Here is a 23,688-nt window from a genome sequence, read left to right as displayed (position 1 = left end):
GTAGAAACCTATTTCCATTATTTGTGGAACTCTTCTTAACTGATTATATACTGGAATAATACATAGAATTATTATTATTATTATTTTGTAAGTTATGGAGCATGATATTAGTAAGGAACATTGGATATTTATCTCAAGAAAGTCACCAATGCAATGAGTTTCACAGAGATCCAATTAGTAGTAAAGCTATTACCAAGTGAGGGGAAATATATCTTATTAACTGGAATAAGTAATAAAGCCCTCAACAGGAAAAAAAATCCTAAATAATTTGCTTCTTATAAAATATTTTATGCAGCATTAAAAATATTTTAATTGTAGTGTCCTTATTTCATGAATGTTATATATTAAATTTTTTATTAAGAAACAGAAATGAAATACATTTGGATTCCAAATTAAGAGAAATGAGAAGGAAAACATGCTTGTTCTGAATCGTGGTGAACTGAATATACTGAATAGAAAGGCAAACCTAGAAACGGCCGTAATGGAAGCAGAAGACTGGAAAAATATCCACTGTGACTTTAAAAACTGCGTGGGAAGACAGGTGAACAGTTGAGCTCCATATCCCCCCCCCACCCTGAAGAGCAGTTCCTTGATATCACTTTATAATCTGCTTTTAAAACTCTCCAAGTCACAAAAAATAGTTTGCAACATTGCCGGAGTTGATGTTCCTGGAAAAAAGGGAAAAGTCCCACTGCACGCATGTGTTTTCATTAGCGGAGTACATTGCTTCAGCTGCTGCAAAATACAGCTGCTCATGTCCTGGTGGGAGATAGGAGGATGGTTCAACAAAACCAGTTCCATGGGTCACCAGTGCCTTTCTCATCCCAGTTCAAAGTGCTGTTTGCAAAGCCTTAAATGGTTTCAGTCCTCACTTTCTAATTGAGGAGGAAAGGAGATACTTGGCCTGCCCAGCCAGATATTTATCCCACCTGGAAATACCCTCTCATAGAAGAGCATTCACTTTGGCCCGTAACCGCATAATGCCTTCGGCAGTTCTCCAGGGGAAGTACAAACGGATCCCTTTATGTGAGAGATGCTGCCTGTGCGGATCAGGAGAAGTGGAATCTATCGGCCATATACTTTTGCGATGCTGCTTCTACGAGGAGGTGTGAGGCGAGCTTATCCACACCATACTGGCAGAGCTACCTGGACGCTCGGATAATTTCTATATAGAGTGGCTTCTTTCCGACGCTAACCCTAATGTGTCAGCGAAGGTTGCCAAATTCTGTGCCAGAGCCATAAAAATTCAGTCCAATCTAATTAGCAGTGTCCAAATATCCTCAGAACATCTTCAGGACTAGCTAAAGAGGATCCAGTGATATTAACTGCTGTAGTCTACCTCTCTAAGTAGTAATACTCCTTTAATTAGTTTTCTTTTAACCAATTGTTAAAACTTATACTTATTGTCTATTTTTAGATATTCTTGTTTTCTTTTATTGTTTTTATGTATTGCATATTTATGTGTGCTGGTCAAGAACCGTAATAATAAATCAAATCAAAATGGTTTCAGTCCAAGTCACCTGCAGGACCACCTTCATAGAATCACAGAATTCTAGAGCTGGAAGGCACACCAAGGGTCATCTAGTCCAACCCCCTCCAATGCAGGAATTCACCCATATCAACCTGCCTGCATGCTAATATTAGCAACAGAGGACCTTTTCACATGCTCACCTTCAAGAGCAGACAGACTGGTGAGTATGAGGGAGGGAAGGAGGCATTTCCCACAGTGGGCTCACATCTGGATCACATTATCAGCATGTATCCACCATGCCTGTTCCACCATTGTGGGCATTCAGGTGATTTCTCTGAAGTTACTTTACTCAGATACTTTTTTCGCTTGATGCTGTGTACTGCTGACTTATATTCATTTATTTGAGGTTTTACTTGTATTGTATTGCATTTTATTAAGTAAGTCACCATGGGAGGCCTTTTTTGCCCATAAAAGTATTCCAAATAAACTAACTGAAATGAAAAATGTCACTCTAAATGCCTCAGTTGGACCACTATATCCCATTTAATTCACTGTGCACTAAATAAGGTTGCTGTTAAATAAACAGAAGAAACTCGTATCACTCAAACAAGCTCCTTCTCCTTGAATACTTTCAAGAGTTCCCTGGGAAGAGGAATTGGTTTTTAAGCCACTCTCGGAATTGTAGCTCTGTGAGGGGAATAGGGGCCTCCTAAAAATTCTCAGCATCCCTAACAAATTACAGTTCACAGGATTCTTCGAGGGGAGGGCCAGGACCATTAAAAGTGGTATAAAACTGCTTTAAATGTATAGTGCACATGGGGCCTAGGACCAGGAAGGCCTGGGTTCAAATCCCTACTATGTTGTTCATCAAACAGTCCTGAGTCAAAACAAAATAAAAAAAATTCTTTCCCGTAGCACCATAGAGACCAACTAAGTTTGTCATAGGTATGAGCTTTCATGTGCATGCACACTTCTTCAGATACACTGAAACAGAAGTCACCAGACCCTTATATATAGTGAGAGGGTGGGGAGGGGTATTACTCAGAAGGGTGGTGGGAATGGGTGATAGGTGTGGTAAACCTGTTGACGACTGTTAACGACTGCAATTGGTCTTACAGGGGGGAAAGCAATGGGTGAGATGGCTAAAAATAGCTTTATCAGGTATAATGAGATAAGAATCCAATGTCTCTATTCAGACCAAGTCTCTCCATGGTTTTAAGTTTGGTAATAAGTTGCAATTCAGCAACTTCTCTTTCCAGTCTATTTCTGAAATTCTTTTGTAATAATACAGCTACTTTGAGATCTTGTATAGAATGTCCCGGGAGACTGAAGTGTTCTCCTACTGGTTTCTCTGTCTTGTGATTCTGAGTCCTGAGTCAATCACCATCTCTCATCCTGCTAACTTACAGAGTTGCTGGGGGTGGGGTGGGATGAAGGGATGGGGAAAACCATGAATCTAGAGCTCCTTGAAGGAAAGTCAGGTTATAAATGTAATAAACAATCACAACAATGCTGCAATAAAATTGGATGTTAGTTTTGGGATGAGATGATTCCATGGCAGAGGGTCTAAGCTCAAGATGAAACCAGACAGTGCATTCAAGGATATGCACAGCTCTTCCAGGACAGTGGCCATAAACTTGGGGTGTGTACCTAAAAGGCCTTAAGAGGAGGACATGTGACAACTGTAAAGCAGCTGCTAAAACAGACATAGCAATAGGTGAAAAGAAGCCCAGAAACTAAATATGATGAAAAGTGTAATAAATAAAGCAGTGTAGTAGCAATGAAGTATATTCCAGAGTATCATAAATATAAGGTAGCAGTAGTAAGAACCTACCTTGCTGGGGGACACAAATCAAATGCTGTCACATAGACTGAATTAATCACAGCAAAATCTTTCATGCTCTTCATATACAGATGGACCAAAATAATATCTGTCAATTCCAATCCTTTTGAATTCAGATGAGCTGCACGTGGAAAAACAATGCAGCCGTTAAAGGCGGGAGCAATTACATTTGTACCAGAATAATAGGAGGAATACTTTTTTCAAAGTATTTCTCCAAGAAAAGCAAGCAATGGCATATTAACATTCTCTTGGGCTGTCTGAGGTCAGTCATATATTACATAGAGGCAATTGTCACACAAAGGATGTTTAGATAGTAACAAATTGTCTGATTTCACTTTTTTAAAAAACACCTTCACGTGCTGTGTCATGGCATTGTTGTCTCTTCTGAAGTGAATTAAAAGGAACAATTTTCAAGCATTAGGAGTTGGATTCAATGAACCACAAGTGGAAGGAAAACAGCCACCAGCACTATGGTTATGAATTTTACAGAGATATACTGTGTCCCACAATAAGTGCAGTGTCTTCTGATTTAGTTTCACTCTTCTTAGAAAAAGTGGAATTGTGCCTTCAGATCCAGCCCTAGCCTGTTAATCAGATGGCAGCATTTCCTCATTCAAGAACAAATATATTTGAAAATGAGCAAGAATGTAAGAAGAAAAAAAGATCCAGAAAATGTGTGCAAATATATCAGAGGTGTTTGAGTTTAGCAGAGTTTCTCTGAATCAGGATGACTAAAGCTGCCTTCTAGCTCAATAATTCTGAACACATCATTAGTTCCATGAGCAGCTCCTAACTAGGATGGTATTCTTGGGGAGTCATTTTGGGATCTAGTGGATCCTAGCTCAACGCAGTCCCACCGTCAGAATGGCCCTGTTTGGCAAGTGGAACAAGGAGTTCTGCACTCAGGGACAGGTGGTGGCATCAGCCTGCATAATAGTTGGGGTGGGTGGGTGGGGATCAAACAGTTGGACTGCAGTTCGAGTTGCTGACTTCTGCCAACTCTAGATTGACATTTTAGGTGTTTGGGTCATAGAATACATGGATGCATGAATTTATTTCTTAAAAAACCCCAGATATAGGGCTAAAAACTCGGTGTAACTAACAAGCTTGTCGCCTTAATCTTGTGAGTTAGAACGACTGTGTGCATTTGAGCAGTCCATTAGTAGATTTCCATTCGGCAAAGTATGAACTCTCCCAGAGGGTAATAAAGGAGTTAGCTTTGTAACAAAGCTTGTGCTTCCTCCATCTTCTCACCGGGATGCAGCGCTGGACAAAAGGGCAAGCAGACAGCAGGTATGGCTTTTCTAGGAAAAGGTTATCAGACATACCTAAAGTGTCTCAGCAATGTTCTGGCAAAAAAAAACGTGTGGAGGTTCCTTCAGCTGACAAGACCATAATTCATTCCGTGTCCCCACCCCCTGTTCAGAGAGCAAAATAAATATCCACAGGAAATGCAAGCATTACCTGGGACCAAAACGCTAGTAGTTGGCCAGAAATGGAAAACAATACTTCAAATGTAAGTAACCTGCCAAAAACAGTAGGAACCATAGCTTCTGGCCCAGAGGCACAACCACTACTTTTTGTCTAATTCTAATGAAAAGAAAGGCAAGGATGTATAATATTTGGATTGGCTGGGGTCCATGGAAATGTAACAAGCAGCAAGCAAACATGATAGAGCCCCATTGCTTACATTTACATGTTATGCCGAAAAGATTTATGCAGAACTTTTCTGCCTTTACCTACAAGCCTGATTACAGCCTCCTTGCTGATTTCCAGGCTGTTAAGAACTAGCTTAAGGGTCGTTTAGAAAGCATGACGCCTTTTGGCTTTCAAAATTGCTAGCGCTTCTTTATCATTCTGTATTCAGTCATGAACTCAGCTGCACAAGCCAAATGTTAAGATTTTATGAGCTAATACATCAAAAGTATCCGTGAACAAGAATACAAGCTTGCCCATTGCTGCCTCAGAGAGCAATTTCCATTTTTATGAATGAAAAAGATGCCTGCATAAACATTTCTTTATTTAAAAGTGTAAAATGAGGAAAGATGCAGAACAAAATGGAAGCATTTTGTTTTATATGTCAATATCTTGTAAGGGTTTGATAGTAAGAAATCCAGCTACCACAATTCCCAAGGTAGCAATTCTTTCCTTGCATTAAGTACATAAACGAGATTTAAAGCCACTGACCTAATCCTAGATGCCAAAATGTACCACAGCCACAGCTTTCTGGAGAACTCAATTTAAAATTATGGTGATAAAGGCAGTTTAGCAAGCAGAAAGCGTACACAACACAGACTGCATACAGCAAAATATAAAAGTATGAAAACAAATCCCACTGTCTTTTATAAATGATGATGATGAAATAATAATAATAATAATAATAATAATAATAATAATAATAATAATAATAAATATTTATACCCCGCCCCCCGGGCTCAGAGCAGCTAACACCAAATATAAATTACAATAAAATGTGATAGGGGAAAAAACACACACCAGTTAATTAAAATACAGCTTAAAATACAGCCTCATTTTAGTAGTAGCCCATAGGTCAAGACCATAAAGGGAGGAAACATCAGATATTCACCCGAGCCAGCTATCCATGCTGGTCCTACATGGGCCAGCAAAAAAGCGAAGGGAAGATTTATATACCAAATCCCATATAAGGGGCAAAAGTGATTCTAAGCCAAAGGCCAGGCAGAACAGCTCCGTCTTGCAGGGCCCGTGGAAAGATGTCAAATCCCGCAGGGCCCTAGTCTCTTGTGACAGAGCGTTCTACCAAGTCAGGCCAGTGCTGAAAAGGCCCTGGCCCTAGTTGAGACCAATCTAACCTCCTAGAGGCTCGAGACCTCCAAAGTGTTGTTTTTTATGGACTGTAAGGTCCTCCGCGGGGCATACCAGGAGAGGCAGTCCTATAGGTATGAGGGTCCTAGGCCACATAGGGCTTTAAAGGTCAAAACCAGCACCTTAAACCTGACCCTGTACTCCACCGGGAGCCAGTGCAGCTGGTAAAGCCCTGGATGAATGTGATCCCATGCAAAGGACCCCGTAAGGAGCCTCACCACGGCATTCTGCGCCTGCTGGAGTTTCTGGGTCAGCTTCAAGTGCAGCCCCGTGTAGAGCGAGTTACAATAATCAAGCCTGGAGGCGACTGTCATATGGATCTCTGTGGCCAGATCAGGGCGAAAACGGTAAGGGGGCAACTGCTCATACGGCGGAGATGGAAAAATGTCACCTTTGCTGTAGCTGTAACCTGTGCCTCCATAGAAAGGGACGCGTCAAAGGTTGCACCCAAACTCTTGACAGAAGGCACTGGCACTAATTGAGTCCCCGCAAGAGATGGGAGTTGGCCCCCCAACCCCATGTCGTCCCAACCCAGCCAGAGGACCTCCGTCTTCGAAGGATTTAACTTCAACCGGCTCCCACGCAGCCATCCAGCCACAGCTTCCAAGCATCTGGTCAGTGTGTCTGGGGCAGAGTCAGGACGGCCGTCCATCAACAGATAAAGCTGGGTGTCATCTGCATATTGATGACAACCCAGCCCCAAACTCCAGACAATCTGGGCAATGACACAATGAAGAGCGGAGAGCCTGATTGCAATTGATTTTAAGCTTGTTCACTTATACTGACTCAATTCTGCAAACACCTGCTGCCAAGCCTTTAGTATTAAATATGACAGTTCTCACATTGTTCTTTTTCATAATGAGCAATCCTGAGATAGCTAACCAAACAAATCTGTAAACGAAACAAACAAACAAACAAAAATCCTTCCAGTAGCACCTTAGAGACCAACTAAGTTTGTCATTGGTATGAGCTTTCGTGAGCATGCACACTTCTTCAGATACTGGAAGGAATTTTTATTTTATTTTTTGTTTCAACTATGTCAGACCAACATGGATACCTACCTGTAACTAAATCTGTAAACATTAGAAATAACCATTTTTTTAAAAAAAAAATTTGATTAATCAAATGCATTTCAAAACAATCTGATTAGAATTTGTAGCAGATATGAGAGTCATCCGTTCTCCTAAGCACATCCCTGCATCCTTCTTCAATTCTGGCAGTGGGGAAAACAGCAAAGAGGCTGAAAAGTCCCGGGATAGTGAACTAGTGACTTGGCATGCTTGGATAGGGAGCAGCCACAGCCTAGATTCTTTGAGGAAACAAGACCCTTTCTGCTCTCTGGGAGGTCTGGTGCTTAGATCTATCTTGTTTACAAACAGCTGGCCCCACCCACTAATAACAAAACAGATTGCATATTCTCTATAGCACCTCATTTGCTGCTGCTTAAGAGAGCCTGCAATGTATAAACAATTGGTGCTTTTAAATTTGCATTCAAACCATTACATCAACTCATCACCCCAATTATTGATAAGAAGTTGCAGCACTAATTAAAGCAGATGTATCCTGCATGTTACATTGCATTATTAAATCCCTAATAAACCACCTCGGAGAGACGAAAAGACATTCTTAGCCGATTCTTGCACGCTTCCTCCTTCCGATGCATTTAGGAGAGCACTGATTCCTGTTAGCCACTGGTAGCCCTGAGGAGACTTCACTGAGGTTTCAAGCGTCTTATCTGTAAAAATATAAGTTTTAAAAGATGAGATTGTAATGGCAAATGGTTTAGCCTTATTTGGTCTTTCCTACAAAAACAAGCTACAAGACTTACTACTTTAAGGTTTTTCAACAAAAGCAGCCCTACGTTCCCTACATAATACTTATGATCCCCTGAAAGAAAAAAAGTGGATTATCACTTTGATGATGTCCAAATGTATATTTGATGATGTATAAAGCAATTCACAAATCAAACAGTATACTCATATCCCCTTTTACTAGGAACTAACACCCAGCAAACAGCCTTAGAATTGGTATACATATACAAAACACTATTCTATTTGTTTCAATCCAAAAGAATTGTCAAAATGAACAAATACTGTATCACACTATTTTAGGATGTTACCATTTCCTAAATCATTCTGCTATACTATTTGCATAGTGTGTATATATTTAAGTTCAGGTGCAACTGTCAAATGTACCATTACATACAAATGAATAAAGCCTATGAACTGGTTTTACATCAAACATAGAAAGCTCCCTTTCACAGTGTCAGATTATTGGCCCATCTAGCTCTGCACTGTCTACACACTGACTGGCAGTAGCTCTTGAGGATTTCAGGTAGATAGTCCTTCCCAGCCGGGCCAAGGATGGGACCTAGGATGTTTTGCATGCAAAGTATGTGCTCGACCACTGAGTTAAGACCCTTCCCACAAGCAAATAAGTGATCCAATTAAAGGTTTGGAGCCAACTGAGCCGTAGAATGAATGGAAAACACTTTGGTTCCTTGTATGTCTCTGATTGCAACCTTCAGTGGTAAATCATGCCACAGTGACACATTCCAGGCATTCTGGAGGCATAGAGGGCTGCAACAGGAAAAATGAAGCAGTAAAACTGGATAATCAGAACCCCACTCCAAGATGTTAGGGTCCATGCCACAGCATCACTTGAGCTCTGAAAGTGCAGCTTTCTCCCGAATGAAGTTCGCAGGGAAACCAAAATACTTGTTTACAAAGCAACTGTACTACCAACCTTACTGTATGCTTGTGAATTTAAACACTGAAAACTGGGAAACACTGGGCTGCGAGCGCTCCAGTTGGAGAACAGTCTTTACCATAGGTGTCATGGGCTTTGAAGGCACTCGATCTCAGGACGCAAGGGAGAAACGTGCTAAGAGGAAGGCACACTTGGCAAATCCACACCGTGATCAACTCCCGCCTGGAAACCATTGTGGAAGGACGTGTGGATCCAGAATTGGCCTCCACAGTCACGTACGGACCCATTGTTAAAATTGTGTTCATGGAAGACAATCTTACTTGGCTACGAGTGATCACCAAAGAAGAAGAAGATGCTTGTGAAACATGGACCACTTATAAATGCCATCTCCAACTCCTTGAAAGATTCCATCAATGGTGTCCCCCCAAAATTGTACACATCACTTGGGAAGACATGGGAACTAACGCCAGTGGTTGCATTATAGACTGTGAGCAGGCAAACTAATATCAGTGTACTTGAAGAAGCAAAGATCACCAGTGTCGAAGCAATGATTCTTCAACATCGACTTCGTTGGACTGGTCATGTTGTGCGGATGCCTGATTATCGTCTTCCAAAGCAACTACTCTATTCCAAACTTAAAAATGGTAAGTGTAATGCCGGTGGTCAACAAAAGAGGTTTAAAGACTCTCTCAAGGCAAATCTAAAAAAATGTAATACAAACACTGACAACTGGGAAACACTGGCCTGTAAGTGCTCCAATTGGAGAGCAGTCTTTACCAAAGGTGTTATGGGTTTTGAAGACACGTAAACTCAGGATGAAAGGGAGAAACGTGCTAAGAGGAAGGCACGCTTGGCAAACCCTCACTGTGATCAACTCACACCCGGAAACCTATGTCCCCACTGTGGAAGGACGTGTGGATCCAGAATTGGCCTCTACAGTCACTTTCAAACCCACTGTTAAAACCGTGTTTATGGAAGACAATCTTACTCGGCTATGAGTGATCACCAAAGAAAATGAAGCACCATTAACTTTTGTGCCTGCAAATTCTTACACATCCATCCATGACATATGATGGCAATGCAGGCTGTAAAATTGTGCAAATATTTAGGATTATGCCTTCAAATTATTCATTAGCAACTCAACATATTGAAAGTGAAGTGGGCTACTTGCAGAAGGTGGTGTATGAGATTCTGAATCAGAAGTATGGACTTGAAGTATGTTACAAAGAAAAACAAGAGCCCTGAACAGATCTGTTCCATTTCCCCAAGCATTACTCTATTACTCTTCCGTGCAGTACTTTATTGAAACAAATAGGACTTCTCAGAATAGAGTGCCTTTTTGTGGGATGGAGCTCTAATTCATGCAGATAAATAAGAGCTGCAGCCCTATAGCTCAAATTTAAAGAGCCATGGGCACATCATTTGGGAGGAGATCAACATTGGAAAGCTATAATAGTTATTAACACTAATGGGAATTATATGTATAAATCTCCCATGCATGCAGGAGAGAGTCATTAAGAGTCCAAGAGTGAAAGCCTTGAACTTCCTTCTAAGAAAAATGCTGACATCCCTAATAAGATTCTGAAGGTAGGATGAGGGAAAACAAGAAGTCAAAAGACCTCTACTGCCAATCCCAAATTGGTAAAACAACAACAACACAAAAAAACCCAAACATCCTGTTGGTATTGTTAAAAATAAACCTTCACTCACTTTATGATAAAATTAGTTTATTACACTACAGAAGCTAATTTACTCACTAATGCCAGGCCATTTGTGTATCACCCACATTGCATTGCAAACAGTCACTGTAATTATTTTTGCATTTAAAATGCAATGTGATTACGCAGTCTTAGAATTCATTTACTTCTGAACTCACTGCTAACATTTTTTTCTCTCTCTCTGCCTTACATGCACCTGCCAACTTATGATAGCATTCCAAGCATCCACAAAGTATTTTCTGGTCCACAAAAGTTTATGCCGCAATATATTTGTTAGTCATTATTTGTTTTTTATTGATTACATGCATTTACTGGCCATGCAATTGAGCTACCTTTGTTTACAGACCATTAAAAATACAAAATACACAAAATGTAAATGATAAACATTCAAACCGGTTATAAATAAATCAAGAAGGCCATAACCAACACAAAACCAGTAACTGAAAACAATTGAACCCCAACAGGAAACTAGCAAGGGGAATAACTTAGTGCAGGGATCCAGAAACACTAAAATAGATGTAGCATAATAATTAAGAGCCTAAGAAGAGCCTGCTGGATCAGGCTAATGGCTCTCACAGTGACTGGACAGTTACCTGTTGGAAACCGCAAGCAGGATTCGAGAACAAGAGCACTCTCTTTTCCTGTAGTTTCCAGCAACTTGGATTCAGAAGCATTGCTGCCTCCAACAGTGGAAGCAGAGATAGTCATCATGGCCAGTAGCCCTGCCCTCCATTAAAATTAAAAGGCCTGAAATAATGAAAAGGTATTCACCTGGCTGGGCACCAGGCAAGTCTCTGCAGGGTGGATATTCCATAAACAGAGTGCCGCCACTGATAAAATCCCTTCCTTGGTTGCCAGGAAAGTATTTAAGCTGCTACAAAGCTCTTTGTCAGCTCTGATGCTACACACTAACATGGCTATCCCTTAAAGCAGCCATAGTCAAACTCGGCCCTCCAGATGTTTTGGGACTACAATTCCCATCATCCCTGACCACTGGTCCTGTTAGCTAGGGATCATGGGAGTTGTAGTCCCCAAACATCTGGAGGGCCGAGTTTGCCTATGCCTGCCTTAAAAGAAATTGTATATATCCTTAATGAATGAGGAGAAGCAGAAAACTCACTGGACTTCAGAGAAGTAGGTCCAGAAGTGTCCCAGATGATGCAAGCAACTTCCTTTCGCTCATCTGACGTGGGCCATGTGTTTTCTTCAAACTGCTTTTCACAAGAACAGCTCACAGCCAGGGCTTTGCTCAGAGGTTGCACCTGGTTGAAACAAATATTGCAGCACACATTACCTCAAAAAGAGAAGCCCTTGGACAAGCAAATCAAATCTCGAGGTAAAAGGAACGGAGCACATTCTATTTCATTTTAGAGCAAGATGTGGAGGCAAGATGCTAATACCTATTACTGAGACTGAGTTTCCACATAGAGTTGCTAACACTTAAGTCCCCAAGAGATCAATGAGACTTGCCATAGCTGCCAAGTTATCCCTTTTTTTAAGGGATATTCCATTATGCTGAATAGGCTTCCTCGTGAGAAAAGGGAAAACTTGGCAGCTATGAGACTTGCACACATAAAACTGGATTGCAACCTAGGCAAACAGCGCAGCATAATGATTTAATTTACTTAGTACAATTAACAGAAAATCACTATATAGATAAAGCAATGCAAATCAATAGTACACATGGGAACATTCGTCATGTTCATGGTAATGGAGACAAGAAAGCAACCTTAAAACATTCAAACTGCAGGTCTGTTTAATCTAAAATACAAAACTGTTTTGTGAAGTGACCAAAACAAGAACCCGCCTCTTCTTCTAGTGTGAATCAGGCATTTTCTCTCTCATTTTTTTCTCACTCTAAGGAAGTGCTGCTAGCATGATTCGGATTTTCACAACCTAACGAGTTATCCAGTACACAATATCGAAATTTACAGCATGGGTAGGGGAAATATAGATCATAGTCCACTAGTAAAATATATGGTGACCTGCACAGTGTCTGTCAGATCCTAGTTATTTCTACAAAGAATGACGGACTAGATGGATCTCCAACCCAGCATGGCACATGCTCTAAAATAGGGGCACATATTTGGATTGAATAATTTAAGGGTCTACACTTCGCTGAACAACTTTCTATATCCAAGAGATAAAGAATGGCCGTTCTTTTTACAATTATTGTTGCCTGGTCATTAAGTGCAGAAGCCTAAAAAAACACGAAAGACCCCCAAGTGCACCCAAAGTAGTCTTTTATGTCAGAATTGCTTTAAAAACATATTGCTGTTTTGACAGACTGTTTAATGAAGACTGCGACTAGACTGAAAGACAGCGACTTCCTTAAGAATCTGCATCGGAACTTGGGTTACTGAATCTTTCGCTGTTTTGCCCAAGTCCCTACCCGGTGTGTCCACACTGGCTTTCCAAACTAAACAAGCAGAATACTAACTTTCATTCTAGCGGGGCTGTAGGTGTTTTATGTTGTTGTTGTTTAGTCGTTTAGTCGTGTCCGACTCTTCGTGACCCCATGGACCATAGCACGCCAGGCACTCCTGTCTTGCACCACCTCCCGCAGTTTGGTCAGACTCATGTTGGTAGCTTTGAGAACACTGTCCAACCATCTCGTCCTCTGTCGTCCCCTTCTCCTTGTGCCCTCAATCTTTCCCAACATCAGGGTCTTTTCCAGGGAGTCTTCTCTTCTCATGATGTGGCCAAAGTATTGGAGCCTCAGCTTCACGATCTGTCCTTCCAGTGAGCACTCAGGGCTGATTTCCTTAAGAATTGATAGGTTTGATCTTCTTGCAGTCCATGGGACTCTCAAGAGTCTCCTCCAGCACCACAATTCAAAAGCATCAATTCTTCAGCGATCAGCCTTTTTTATGGTCCAGCTCTCACTGACATTTTATAATGTCAGGATAAAAACCCAAATTAGAGAAAGTGAACAGTTTTTGGTCCTGTAGGCTGGAGTATTTGGGACAAGTGGCCATGTCCCCTTTATAAAAACTAAGGACTAAATTGCTCCAGCAGCATAGGAAATCCATCAATGTCACTGCTGCCACACGTGGAAATCTCTCAAACAGCATTAGGCCTAAGACTCCTCATCAACTTTGGCATGTCTGTGCCAACACAGGTAGAGGTGCCAAGTCCTCTGTACTCATTGCTTTCCTTCCAAGAACAAGGTCGTTTTTTTTCTTTCCCTTAAGAGACTTGCACACAAAGCAGGTCATGTGCAGAATGCCCATTAAGAGTCTACTCCCCCCCCCCAAATGAAATCTTTGTGTTTCTGCCTGCCACAGGACTAAGCAAATACAATGCCCTGACAATATGAAATGAACTCTTACATTCTCTCTTCAGGCCCTCAGCATCGTACAAAACGCTTCTGAGAAGCATTTCCTAATGAAGAATTATTATAGAAGGCCATGATTCGCCAATCATTTCCCCCCCTCGCTAGTCTGATATCTCGCCATAGTCCTCTTAATTTCCATTCGCTTTCTGCCAAAACAGAAAAATGCAAACCATTGTAGATGGTTCTCTTATATCCACACCTTTGGGTAGAATGGTGAGATGTGGTTGCGGGCACGCTGAGGATTGGGTCCCTGTAAACTTCTTGGAATAAAGAACCTGATTTTGCTACATGCCTCAAGTTTCATGTACACCTTAAAAAGAACAACCATAATTAGCAGCCGCAGTGTCTAACTTGTCAGAGATCTTCATTTCCTTGGCAGAGGAGGCTTGTTGTTACAAAAATCTAAAACTGACAGCGTTTCTCCCACTGAGCAGTTCTCTCAGAATAGAACAGAGCATAAAACTCTGAAGTTAGAAGGAAAAGGCTCTGATAATCTCTTTGCTTCTTGTTTTCTGCCTTGATCAGCTCTCCTGTTAAAACAACATTTTGAGGGAGACCACATGCAGCTTCATGCACTGTGAACAGACATATGAGATAGATATTACTTGGGTGGGGAATAGATTTGCCATATCAAGTAGAGAACAAGTGAAAGATTTCTCTGTCTTTCAAAGGAAAGAAAGAAAACTCTCTCCCTCCCTCCCTCCCTCTCTCTCTCTCTGTGTGTGTGTGTAGCTGCATTCATTCTTAAAGGAGAAAATGATGGGTTCATCTTTTGCCTGTTCCAAAAGAAAAGCATATAATGTCACACCTTTCCAAGCAAACGAATTTCAAGATCAGTAAAGGCGTATTTTCTGTTGGCACATATACGCCATTTATGAGATCCCCTATGAAGATGGTTATGGTGATATGAGAAATGCACCAACATCTCAGGAGTGTTAAGTTCATTAAGAAAAATATCCCAGGCTGCCTGGAATATCTCCCTGATAGCCCACGAACCAAAGCAGAAGGTGGCATACGGCTCAAGGTCATGATTGTAAACTACCTTGTAGAAACAGATGCAAATCCCAATTTCTTTTCTTTTTAAAAGCTTTTTACCAAGTGATATTTAAAAGTTTTTAAAGTATTTTGATCCAATGGGGATTAACAGAATATTTCATGCTTTGAGAAGCTGGGTAGACTTGTTTTAAGGAAAGATAAATCAAGTCTTATATGCAGGATTCTGCTTCTTTAGTCCGTAAGACTTGTTCGTGTTTGCCAGGAACATTTTCTCCTATTACCACCAGGCATGTGTGTGTGTGTGTGTGTGAGAGAGAGAGAGAGAACATGCATGTATATCTATATTTATTAAACTGAAAGATCTGCTTTGTCTTTTATATAAAAATAAATGTTTTTTTCCTGAATTAATTACATGTTAATGAATCACATCTCCATCTTGAGATACACAATTAAGCACAACTTACATATCAGAGGCCTTGACTCCAAGAGAAGCCTCAGAAAATTATGCCCCTTCAAAGGTAATTCCCACCTCCCTATTTCTGCTGTTACCGAAGTAAGGTAAGGGGGGGGACCAATACAATACATTTTCTGACCATTATTTTGTGTTGTGCTTCTTTATGCCTGACCATAAAAATTTGCAGATTTCAAGTCACCATCTTTCAGTGTAGCAGGATAGCTCAGCCAGTACAGTAAGAGACTCTTAATCTCTGGGTTGTGGGTTAGTGTCCCACTGCAGAAGGTTGAACTAAAAAAATGACCCTCGCAGTCCCTTCCAACTTAACAATTCTATGATTCTATGATCTGCGCAAAGAGAATCAAATGAGATAAGAATTCAGTGTCAGTCCTGGATATTTGAAAGTAGAGCTGAAAGAGGATGGGCATTTGCATAGCTGTGGCTTTTGTCACCCTCAAAAACTACCCTCCTGTCAGGGTTGTTGCGACTACTCCTGAGTAACGACCCTCCACATGCTTGTCTTTCAGAAGTATTTATTAGTGTACATTATTTACAGTGAAGTGAGCTGCTGGTTTCATGTCTCGTCAGTCCGATTCAGAATCCGGCACTGCCCCTTTTCTCGATCTGGATCAACATAAGAGCCTCGGGACTGCGAACCTCCTCCCCTTTCTCCTCCTCCTCAATTCCAGTGTCAGGGGGGGGAAGGTCTGTGACCCGTCTGAGTCCCCTCCTCCCTTTCCTCCTCCCTCTCTTCCTGCATGAGGAGCAGTGGCTCTTGGATGTTGCCAGAGCTCTGGCAACCCCTCTCCGTCTCCTGACTCTCCCCTTCCGACCCATCGCTTTCATTACTGCTGGGAGATGGGCTGCTCCTGATGAGGGGGGGGGCTGTTCCCTATAAGCCCTCCCCCTTACACCCCCCTTCCAGCAATTTTGGAAAACTACCCTGAGATTGAAAAGTATGTTCACCCATTCAAAATTAACATAGGAACACTACCGTACTTTCCCTCTCCTTGGCTGCACCATGTTATGAGGCCATCATATTAATAACACAATCTCTGACTGGATGTGATCACTTGAAGAGCTGATCACCTTGAAAGAACTGGCACAAAAGCAGCAGAAGAACTTAAGATTTCACATTAATTCATCCCCTGAACCATTTGTTGCCACGTGTGTCTTTGTGTTATGTGTTTTTACCGGAATGTGATAAAAGGGTAAAGCAAAGCTTGTGTTTGGTACCAGTTCATGTCTTTTCAGGGAACGTAGGCCCTAATGATCATCCATGGATTATTGACAGTGGGCATTATGAAAAAGTTATCCTTGCAGCAGGGATTCTCTTTTTACTAAATGACCCTGATATTTTGCTTGACAGAGCTAATTATGTGATTTCCCTCCTATTCTAGCACATAAGACTATGCCATAAATATTCCCAACAAAATTACATGGTTCCCCTTCCCCCATACTATTTACTTCGAAAATTAAAATGTTACAACAGGAATTCTATAGTTATATATTCCTTGAGAAATAAGTGCTCCTCCCCCAAACCAAGCAAAGGGGAATCCATCTGTAATTAAGACCTACAGAGATTACAACAATATAAAGTGTGAAAAGCAGCATTGACATAATACTTATACAAATGACTATTATTTGAAGGCTTCCTAAATGCACAGCTTATGCTGCTTTTAGACAGCAATTTTGATGTGGCTTATTTCCAGCTCAGGTAACAGAACTTTTTTTATTATTACTTCAGGTAAACACAGGTATTTTGTATGCTGAATCATATCAGAATGGTCCATATAATTGTCCCATCACCAGATGGTAAGCAAGCAAAGAGGGCTGTATGATTACCTGAACTAAGAGAGATCTGAGGGAGATGACCTACAAGGTCCCCTCCAACTCAAAGTCAATGTTTTTATGTTGTTTTATTGTGTTTCAGAAATGTAAGTCACTCCTGGAATTTTATTGAAGGGCACAGTATAAATCTTTTTTTAAAAAAAAATGCTCCGTAAAATTGCCAGATATGAAACCATTTGTGGTGTCCAAGAAATAGAAGCACAATATAAATTTTGTAAAAGAGAAGGATGAAGAGATTTTATATTCAAGGCATATCATATCAAATTCTTATGGGAAAAAGTAAAATATTGATGAAGCTACACTTCATACAACAGTGCCCTTGTTTTCCAGTGAAGAGGAAACTGAGGCCTCAGTGGACAACTATGAATGTTAGGTGACAAATAATGTTATTAAGAGTTTATAATATACCTATAAAACAAAGCACATTTGACATGCCAATATCTATACTTTTAAAAAGGTATTAGACACATAAAATGTGCAGGAAAAATAACATTCTTAAGTTTTTAATAAAGAAAGAGTAGAGGAATCTTTTCCATTATTATGCAAAAATGCATCTTGAAGTTGTGCGGTAATGTATTAAACCAGAACAGTGAATAAAATGTTATTCTCCCCGAGGCACAAGGGTTCATTGTGCTGCCAGAAACAATCTAAAACAAATTTCCAGTGAGCCTTTGTAGTTAAACATTAAGAGATTTAGCTAAAGAAAATGCATTACAGAACAGCAGAAGAGAGCAGGAGCTGATTATTATACTAAGGCATGCTAGCCCAAACTGTGGAGTGATTATAAAATATTCAATTGAAAGAATGTAAAATTAACACCTGCGAAACATAACTAAGGAGAATGACATGTTTGAACACTGAACTCAACATGCAAGGCACTCAACAAATACCATTCTTGTTTAATCTGGTCAGCCCAGATATGACTTCTATTACAATTATCATGAATTATGACAATGGATTCCAGTGACCGGGGGTTTCTATGTGCTTTGGTCCACCCTTCCATACGCCAAGGCCTACCTTTTGTAAATCTTCCTACACTGTCCTTATGTTTATGTTTTCTTTACGGCTTTGAAAATTTTTGAGGCTGCATGGGTCCTTGGTACATTGTCCATCATATAGCTTACCTACCTAACATCACCATGACAGCCAGTGAGATAAAAAGTTCTTTGTGCACTGAAGATTATTCAACATAATAAATAATGGGAGAAAAAGGAACATAATACTATATTTTTGCAGGGCAACGGCTGCAGCTCATGAAACTGAACCCCTATCAATGCTCTAAATTCCCATAGGAGCAGAGCCCATCTCAACAGGGAAGCGTCTCTCATCAGGGAATGAGAGGGTGTAACAAAGGTTCAGAAATTATGTCAGAGCCACTTAAGGAAGCTCACATTTCCCAAGAGAAAAGGAGCTCACCGAGAGAAACCAGGAACATGGGGAAGTATCCAACTAAACAGTTATGCCAGCACAAGCTGCGCAACTGAACATACCCTCCCTCTTCTCTCCCCACAGGCCCCCTAAATAAACTGTGGATTTTCCCTTGACCCTCCAGAACTGATTTAGGGAGTTCTATAGCACAGCGACGAGTGCTTGTGCTAGCAGAACTGTTTAGTTGGATACCACCCAATCTTTTTGATCCCAATCTGGTGTTGGTAGAGACCAGGGTGGGGGAGGTTTACAAGGCCTGAATATGAACCACCAGCTGATCTCTTATAGTAAAGATAGGTTGTTGATCTGTTTCCCATGTAACAAACATTAGCAGGGGTGTGCCTGCATTCCACATGAATGGGAAGGGACTCTTTAAAAACCATGTAAAGGTAAAGGTAAAGGGGCCCCTGACCATCAGGACCAGTCGTGTCCGACTCTGGGGTTGCGGCGCTCATCTCGCTCTATAGGCCGAGGGAGCCAGCGTTTGTCTGCAGACAGCTTCTGGGTCATGTGGCCAGCATGACAAAGCTGCCTCTGGCGAACCAGAGCAGCGCATGGAAAAGCCGTTTACCTTCCCACCGGAGCGCTCCCTATTTATCTACTTGCACTTTGATGTGCTTTCGAACTGCTAGGTGGGCAGGAACTGGGACCAAGCAACGGGAGCTCACCCCGTTGCAGGGATTCGAACCGCCGACCTTCTGATCAGCAAGCCCTAGACTCTGTGGTTTAACCCACAGCGCCACCTGGGTCCATAAAAAAACCATGTGTATATATATATATATATATATATATATATATATATATATATATATAGTAAATCATACACTATAGTATATTGCTTACTACATGACAGGTTTTGCATGGATTAACTTCACTACGAGTTTGAATCTAAAGGAGAATATGTCTTGCCGTGGAAGATGGCAAAGGAAAGTCCTATCTCACTAACCTTTTAGGCTCCAAAATTCAGAGTTCCGTGAGAGTGTCAGTAAGCATGTGGACAGGGATGATCCAGTAAATTCTACCGTAAGGTTTCTAAATAAACTTGGCACAAATGGAATAAAAGGATAGATAATCTTGTGGATCGGTAACTGGTTAAAGAAAATGGAGCAAAGAGAGGAATACACAGACAATACCCACAATGAAGGGTTATAAAAAGTGTCTCCTAAAACAATTGTATTGGGATGAACATTTTCTAAATAATTTACAGCATGTCTGGAGTTAAAAGGTGAACAGTGTACTAGCTGGGTTTGCAGATGTACAAATTCTTACAAAGATCTCTGAAAAGATCTCCACAAACTGGATAAATTGAGGACAAACTGGTGAATGTGATTCAATGTAAGTCAGTGTAAAACCAAGCACACTGGGAGAAAAGAAATTCTTCACATATATACTGGCAGGATTGGAGTTGGTAGTGACTAATGAGGAAAAGATCTTGGGGTCATTTGGGGAGCTCAATTAAAATGTTGACTCAATGAGGAAGCTGTGGAAAAAAAGAGGGGATTCCATGGCGGGGATCATTAGGAAAGGGATGGAAAATATAACTGTCAATAACTGCATATATGTAAACCTATGGTGTGACTACACTTCAAAAACGGGGTAGTCCTGATTGCTGCATCTCAAAAATTGTACAGCTTAAGAAGGTGCCAAAAAAAAAAAAGGAGCAACCACAATAGTCAGCGGGCTGCAGCAAATCTCCTATGTAGAAAGGTTATAATGTATGGGACTTTTTTAGTTCGGATATAAGGCAAAAGAGAATACTAATGAGGTTTAAAACATGCACTTGTGGAGAAAGTGGAGAGAAATCCCCCTCTCATACTGAATGGTGGAGATTCAGGACACACAAAAAAGGTCAGCCTTCTTCACATTGTGCATAGAAAAACAATGGAATTTGGTACTGCTAACTGTAATGTTGGCTACCCATGTAAATGACTTTAAAAGTGGCTTAGACAATTTTTCATGGAGGATAAAGTTATCAATTGGTACTAATGAAGGCATGACTAGTTGCTACTATCAGTTGGTACTAGTCATGAACTGGTATTCATGTATCTGAATACCAGTTGCTATGGGGCAACAGTGGAAGAGTGTTACTGCTCTCATATCCTGTTTGTGGGCTTCTCATCAGCTTCTATTTTTTATATGCCTGTTGTCTTGCCTATGGTGCTAGAGGAGACTCTTGAGAGTCCCATGGACTGCAAGAAGATCAAACCTATCCATTCTTAAGGAAATCAGCCCTGAGTGCTCACTGGAAGGACAGATCCTGAAGCTGAGGCTCCAATACTTTGGCCACCTCATGAGAAGAGAAGAATCCTTGGAAAAGACCCTGATGTTGGGAAAGATTGAGGGAACTAGGAGAAGGGGACGACAGAGGACGAGATGGTTGGACACTGTTCTCGAAGCTACGAACATGAGTTTGACCAAACTGCGGGAGGCAGTGGAAGACAGGAGTGCCTGGCGTGCTATGGTCCATGGGGTCACGAAGAGTCGAACACGACTAAACGACTAAACAACAACAACAACAACAACAACAACAACAACAACAACAACAACATAAGCTTCTGAGAGAACAGGATACTAGACAAGATGAACCTCTGGTCTGATCAAGAAGGGCTTTTCTTCGTCTCCCACATGCCCCATAAAAGATTCCTAAACGATAGGAAGCACTTGAGGACGATAGGGGATGCAGTGCAGGGAGAACTGGTAGGAATTGGGATCCTCTTCTAATTTTAGCAATTTAGAAAAAGAAATCATTTACCTATATATCAATTTCGGCTGTAATCCTATGCCTACTTATCTGAGAGCAAGCTGCAATGAACTCAATGGGATTTGCTCACATGGGTATACGGTACAAAAGTATACAAACCTACTTAAAAGTATTATTTGATGTTTGAGGAGGTTCAATATTCTCTGAATCAACATTTTAAAGACATTAACCCACTTCAGGGTGCAAACCACAGCCCCAATGTCCCCATTGCATACTCCACTCTGACCTTACCACAATGAACAGAAAGACAGCCCATGGAATTCTAAGCGCTTTCACACTAAGCCGGAAGGTCAGAATTAAGGGTGTGGATCATGGGGTGTTGGGGTGGCATATGCAGTACCACAAAGAAATCTCCTGTTCAAGAAATACGATTCTTTTGTGAGGCAACCATTTTCTTTTCATTACAAAACCGAGAAGTCAAGCTATTCAAATTGCCCTCGATCTGGTGCACAATTAAGCATGCTTAAATTCCACTGAAAACTACTTGTTATTGTTTAGTTGTACTGGACGGTCACAAACTAGAGCAGAGCAAATCCTTCCGGTACCTAGGGCTTCTATTCCATTATTCCAAGTCCTGGAAACATCATTGGCAGACCACCTATCAAAAGGCGGAGGTAAGCAAACTGGGTATACTTTGATTCTTTTATACGAGGAGAGGCCATTATGTTCCATCAGCCATTAAGGTATTTAATGCAAAATCTGTCTCTCAACTCCTCTACGCCTGAAACATCTGGTTCAATGGCTCATTCTCCAGGTTCAATGGCTTCCAGGCAAAGTTTATCCGGTCCCTCCTACAAGTTCCAAATTGTGTTCCAAATGCAATACTATTTTTAGAAACAGGTGAATGTCCTTTATCAATTAAAGCATGGTGGGCTGCCCTGGGATATTGGCTCAAGATCTCAGTCGTTGGCCTAGGGAAGGGGTTACTTCCATACCTAAACAACAAGGAGTTTACCAGCTCACGGATGAAAATTATGGTGAGAAAACCACTTTGATTGGTATGCCACCTTCTCTCCTGTACCATCTGGGCTATGATACCGCCCTTGAATCTCTGAGACAAAGGTTCTGGGACATATCACATAGCGATCTCCGATCCCAATCTCATGTTATCTGTGGCCCATTAGCAGTAGAAATCCACTATGGGTTCGATTTTCAGACACCTGCATATCTTAGAAATTTGTCTGTACCAACAAACCGGCGTCTTTTCACCAAAGCCAGATTAAATGTATTTCCATCAGTATCCCTTATCAAAATAGGATCTGTGTTTGCTCTCAGGATGTCGACTGCATGAGGCATATTTTATTGCAGGGGTCCCCAGACTTACCGCGCAGTGGGCCGGTGCCCGCCGCGCTGACCGCGCGACGGGCCGGAGGGCAGGGGAGTGCGCGCGCAGCGGGCCGGAGGGCGGGGGAGTGCGCGCCCGTGCGCATACGCACACGGGTGGGGAAAAAATCGCCGAAAATCGCTTGTGCGCATGCGTATGGGCCTCCCCCGACCCGGAAGTGCATCAGAAATGACCTCTTCTGGGTCGGGAGAGGCCCATACGCATGCGCAAAATGGATTTTCGGCGATTTTTTGCCGATTTTTCTGATCGTCGCCGTGCCGCGCGCTGTAAGAGCGGGCGGCGGCAGCGGGCGGCGGGGGTCGTCGCGGGCCGGATTGGGAGGCCGATTGGGCCGCATCCGGCCCGGGGGCCGTAGTTTGGGGACCCCTGTTTTATTGCATTGCGGACAATATGATCAGGCAAGGGAACTGTTGATCAAAACACTATTGGCAAATCGGCCAGGTCAATCTGAAGCCTACTATATCAAATATCTTCTGGACGACAAGTCCAACGATATCACAGTGGCCGTGGCCATGGCCAGGTTTCTCACAGTAGTCATACGAATCAAAGATCAACATACCCATGACTAAACAAATAACGCTTCGGTCTCCCTTCCCTGGGGGGTTGTCTATATGAGTCTGTATTTTATTCTATATCTATGTTATGGGTTGTTGGACAGCAATAAAGATTTTATTTATATATGTTTTTATATATGATATTTATATATGTTTAGTTGTTTAGACACGTCAGATTCTTCGTGACCCCATGGACCAGAGCACGCCAGGCACTCCTGTCTTGCACTGCCTCCCGCAGTTTGGTCAGACTCATGTTGCTGGCTTCGAGAACACTGTCCAACCATCTTGTCGTCTGTCGTCCCCTTCTCCTTGTGCCCTAAATCTTTCCCAACATCAGGGTTTTTCCAGGGAGTCTTCTCTTCTCATGAGATGGCCAA

At 41.6% G+C, this 23,688-nt stretch overlaps 1 protein-coding gene across 2 annotated transcripts in view; it reads right to left on the bottom strand.

The window, feature by feature from the left end:
• The window catches only part of DPH6 (diphthamine biosynthesis 6), a 233,007-nt gene that overhangs the window by 126,955 nt on the left and 82,364 nt on the right, over positions 1-23,688 (bottom strand). For both annotated transcript variants that reach the window (XM_088671286.1, XM_035110376.3), the window contains exons 9-11: positions 11,706-11,847; positions 7,762-7,893; positions 3,306-3,435 (exon numbers count right to left, since the gene is read on the bottom strand). In XM_088671286.1, coding sequence (XP_088527412.1) covers positions 3,306-3,435; positions 7,762-7,893; positions 11,706-11,847 — 404 coding nt within the window. The remainder of the gene's footprint in view (positions 1-3,305; positions 3,436-7,761; positions 7,894-11,705; positions 11,848-23,688) is intronic.

The sequence above is a fragment of the Zootoca vivipara genome, chromosome 1, assembly GCF_965207765.1.
Source record: "Zootoca vivipara chromosome 1, rZooViv2.hap1.1, whole genome shotgun sequence".
Taxonomy (NCBI): domain Eukaryota; kingdom Metazoa; phylum Chordata; class Lepidosauria; order Squamata; family Lacertidae; genus Zootoca; species Zootoca vivipara.
The sequence above is the reverse complement of the archived record's forward strand: the minus strand, read 5'-3'. Positions and strand labels throughout refer to the sequence as shown.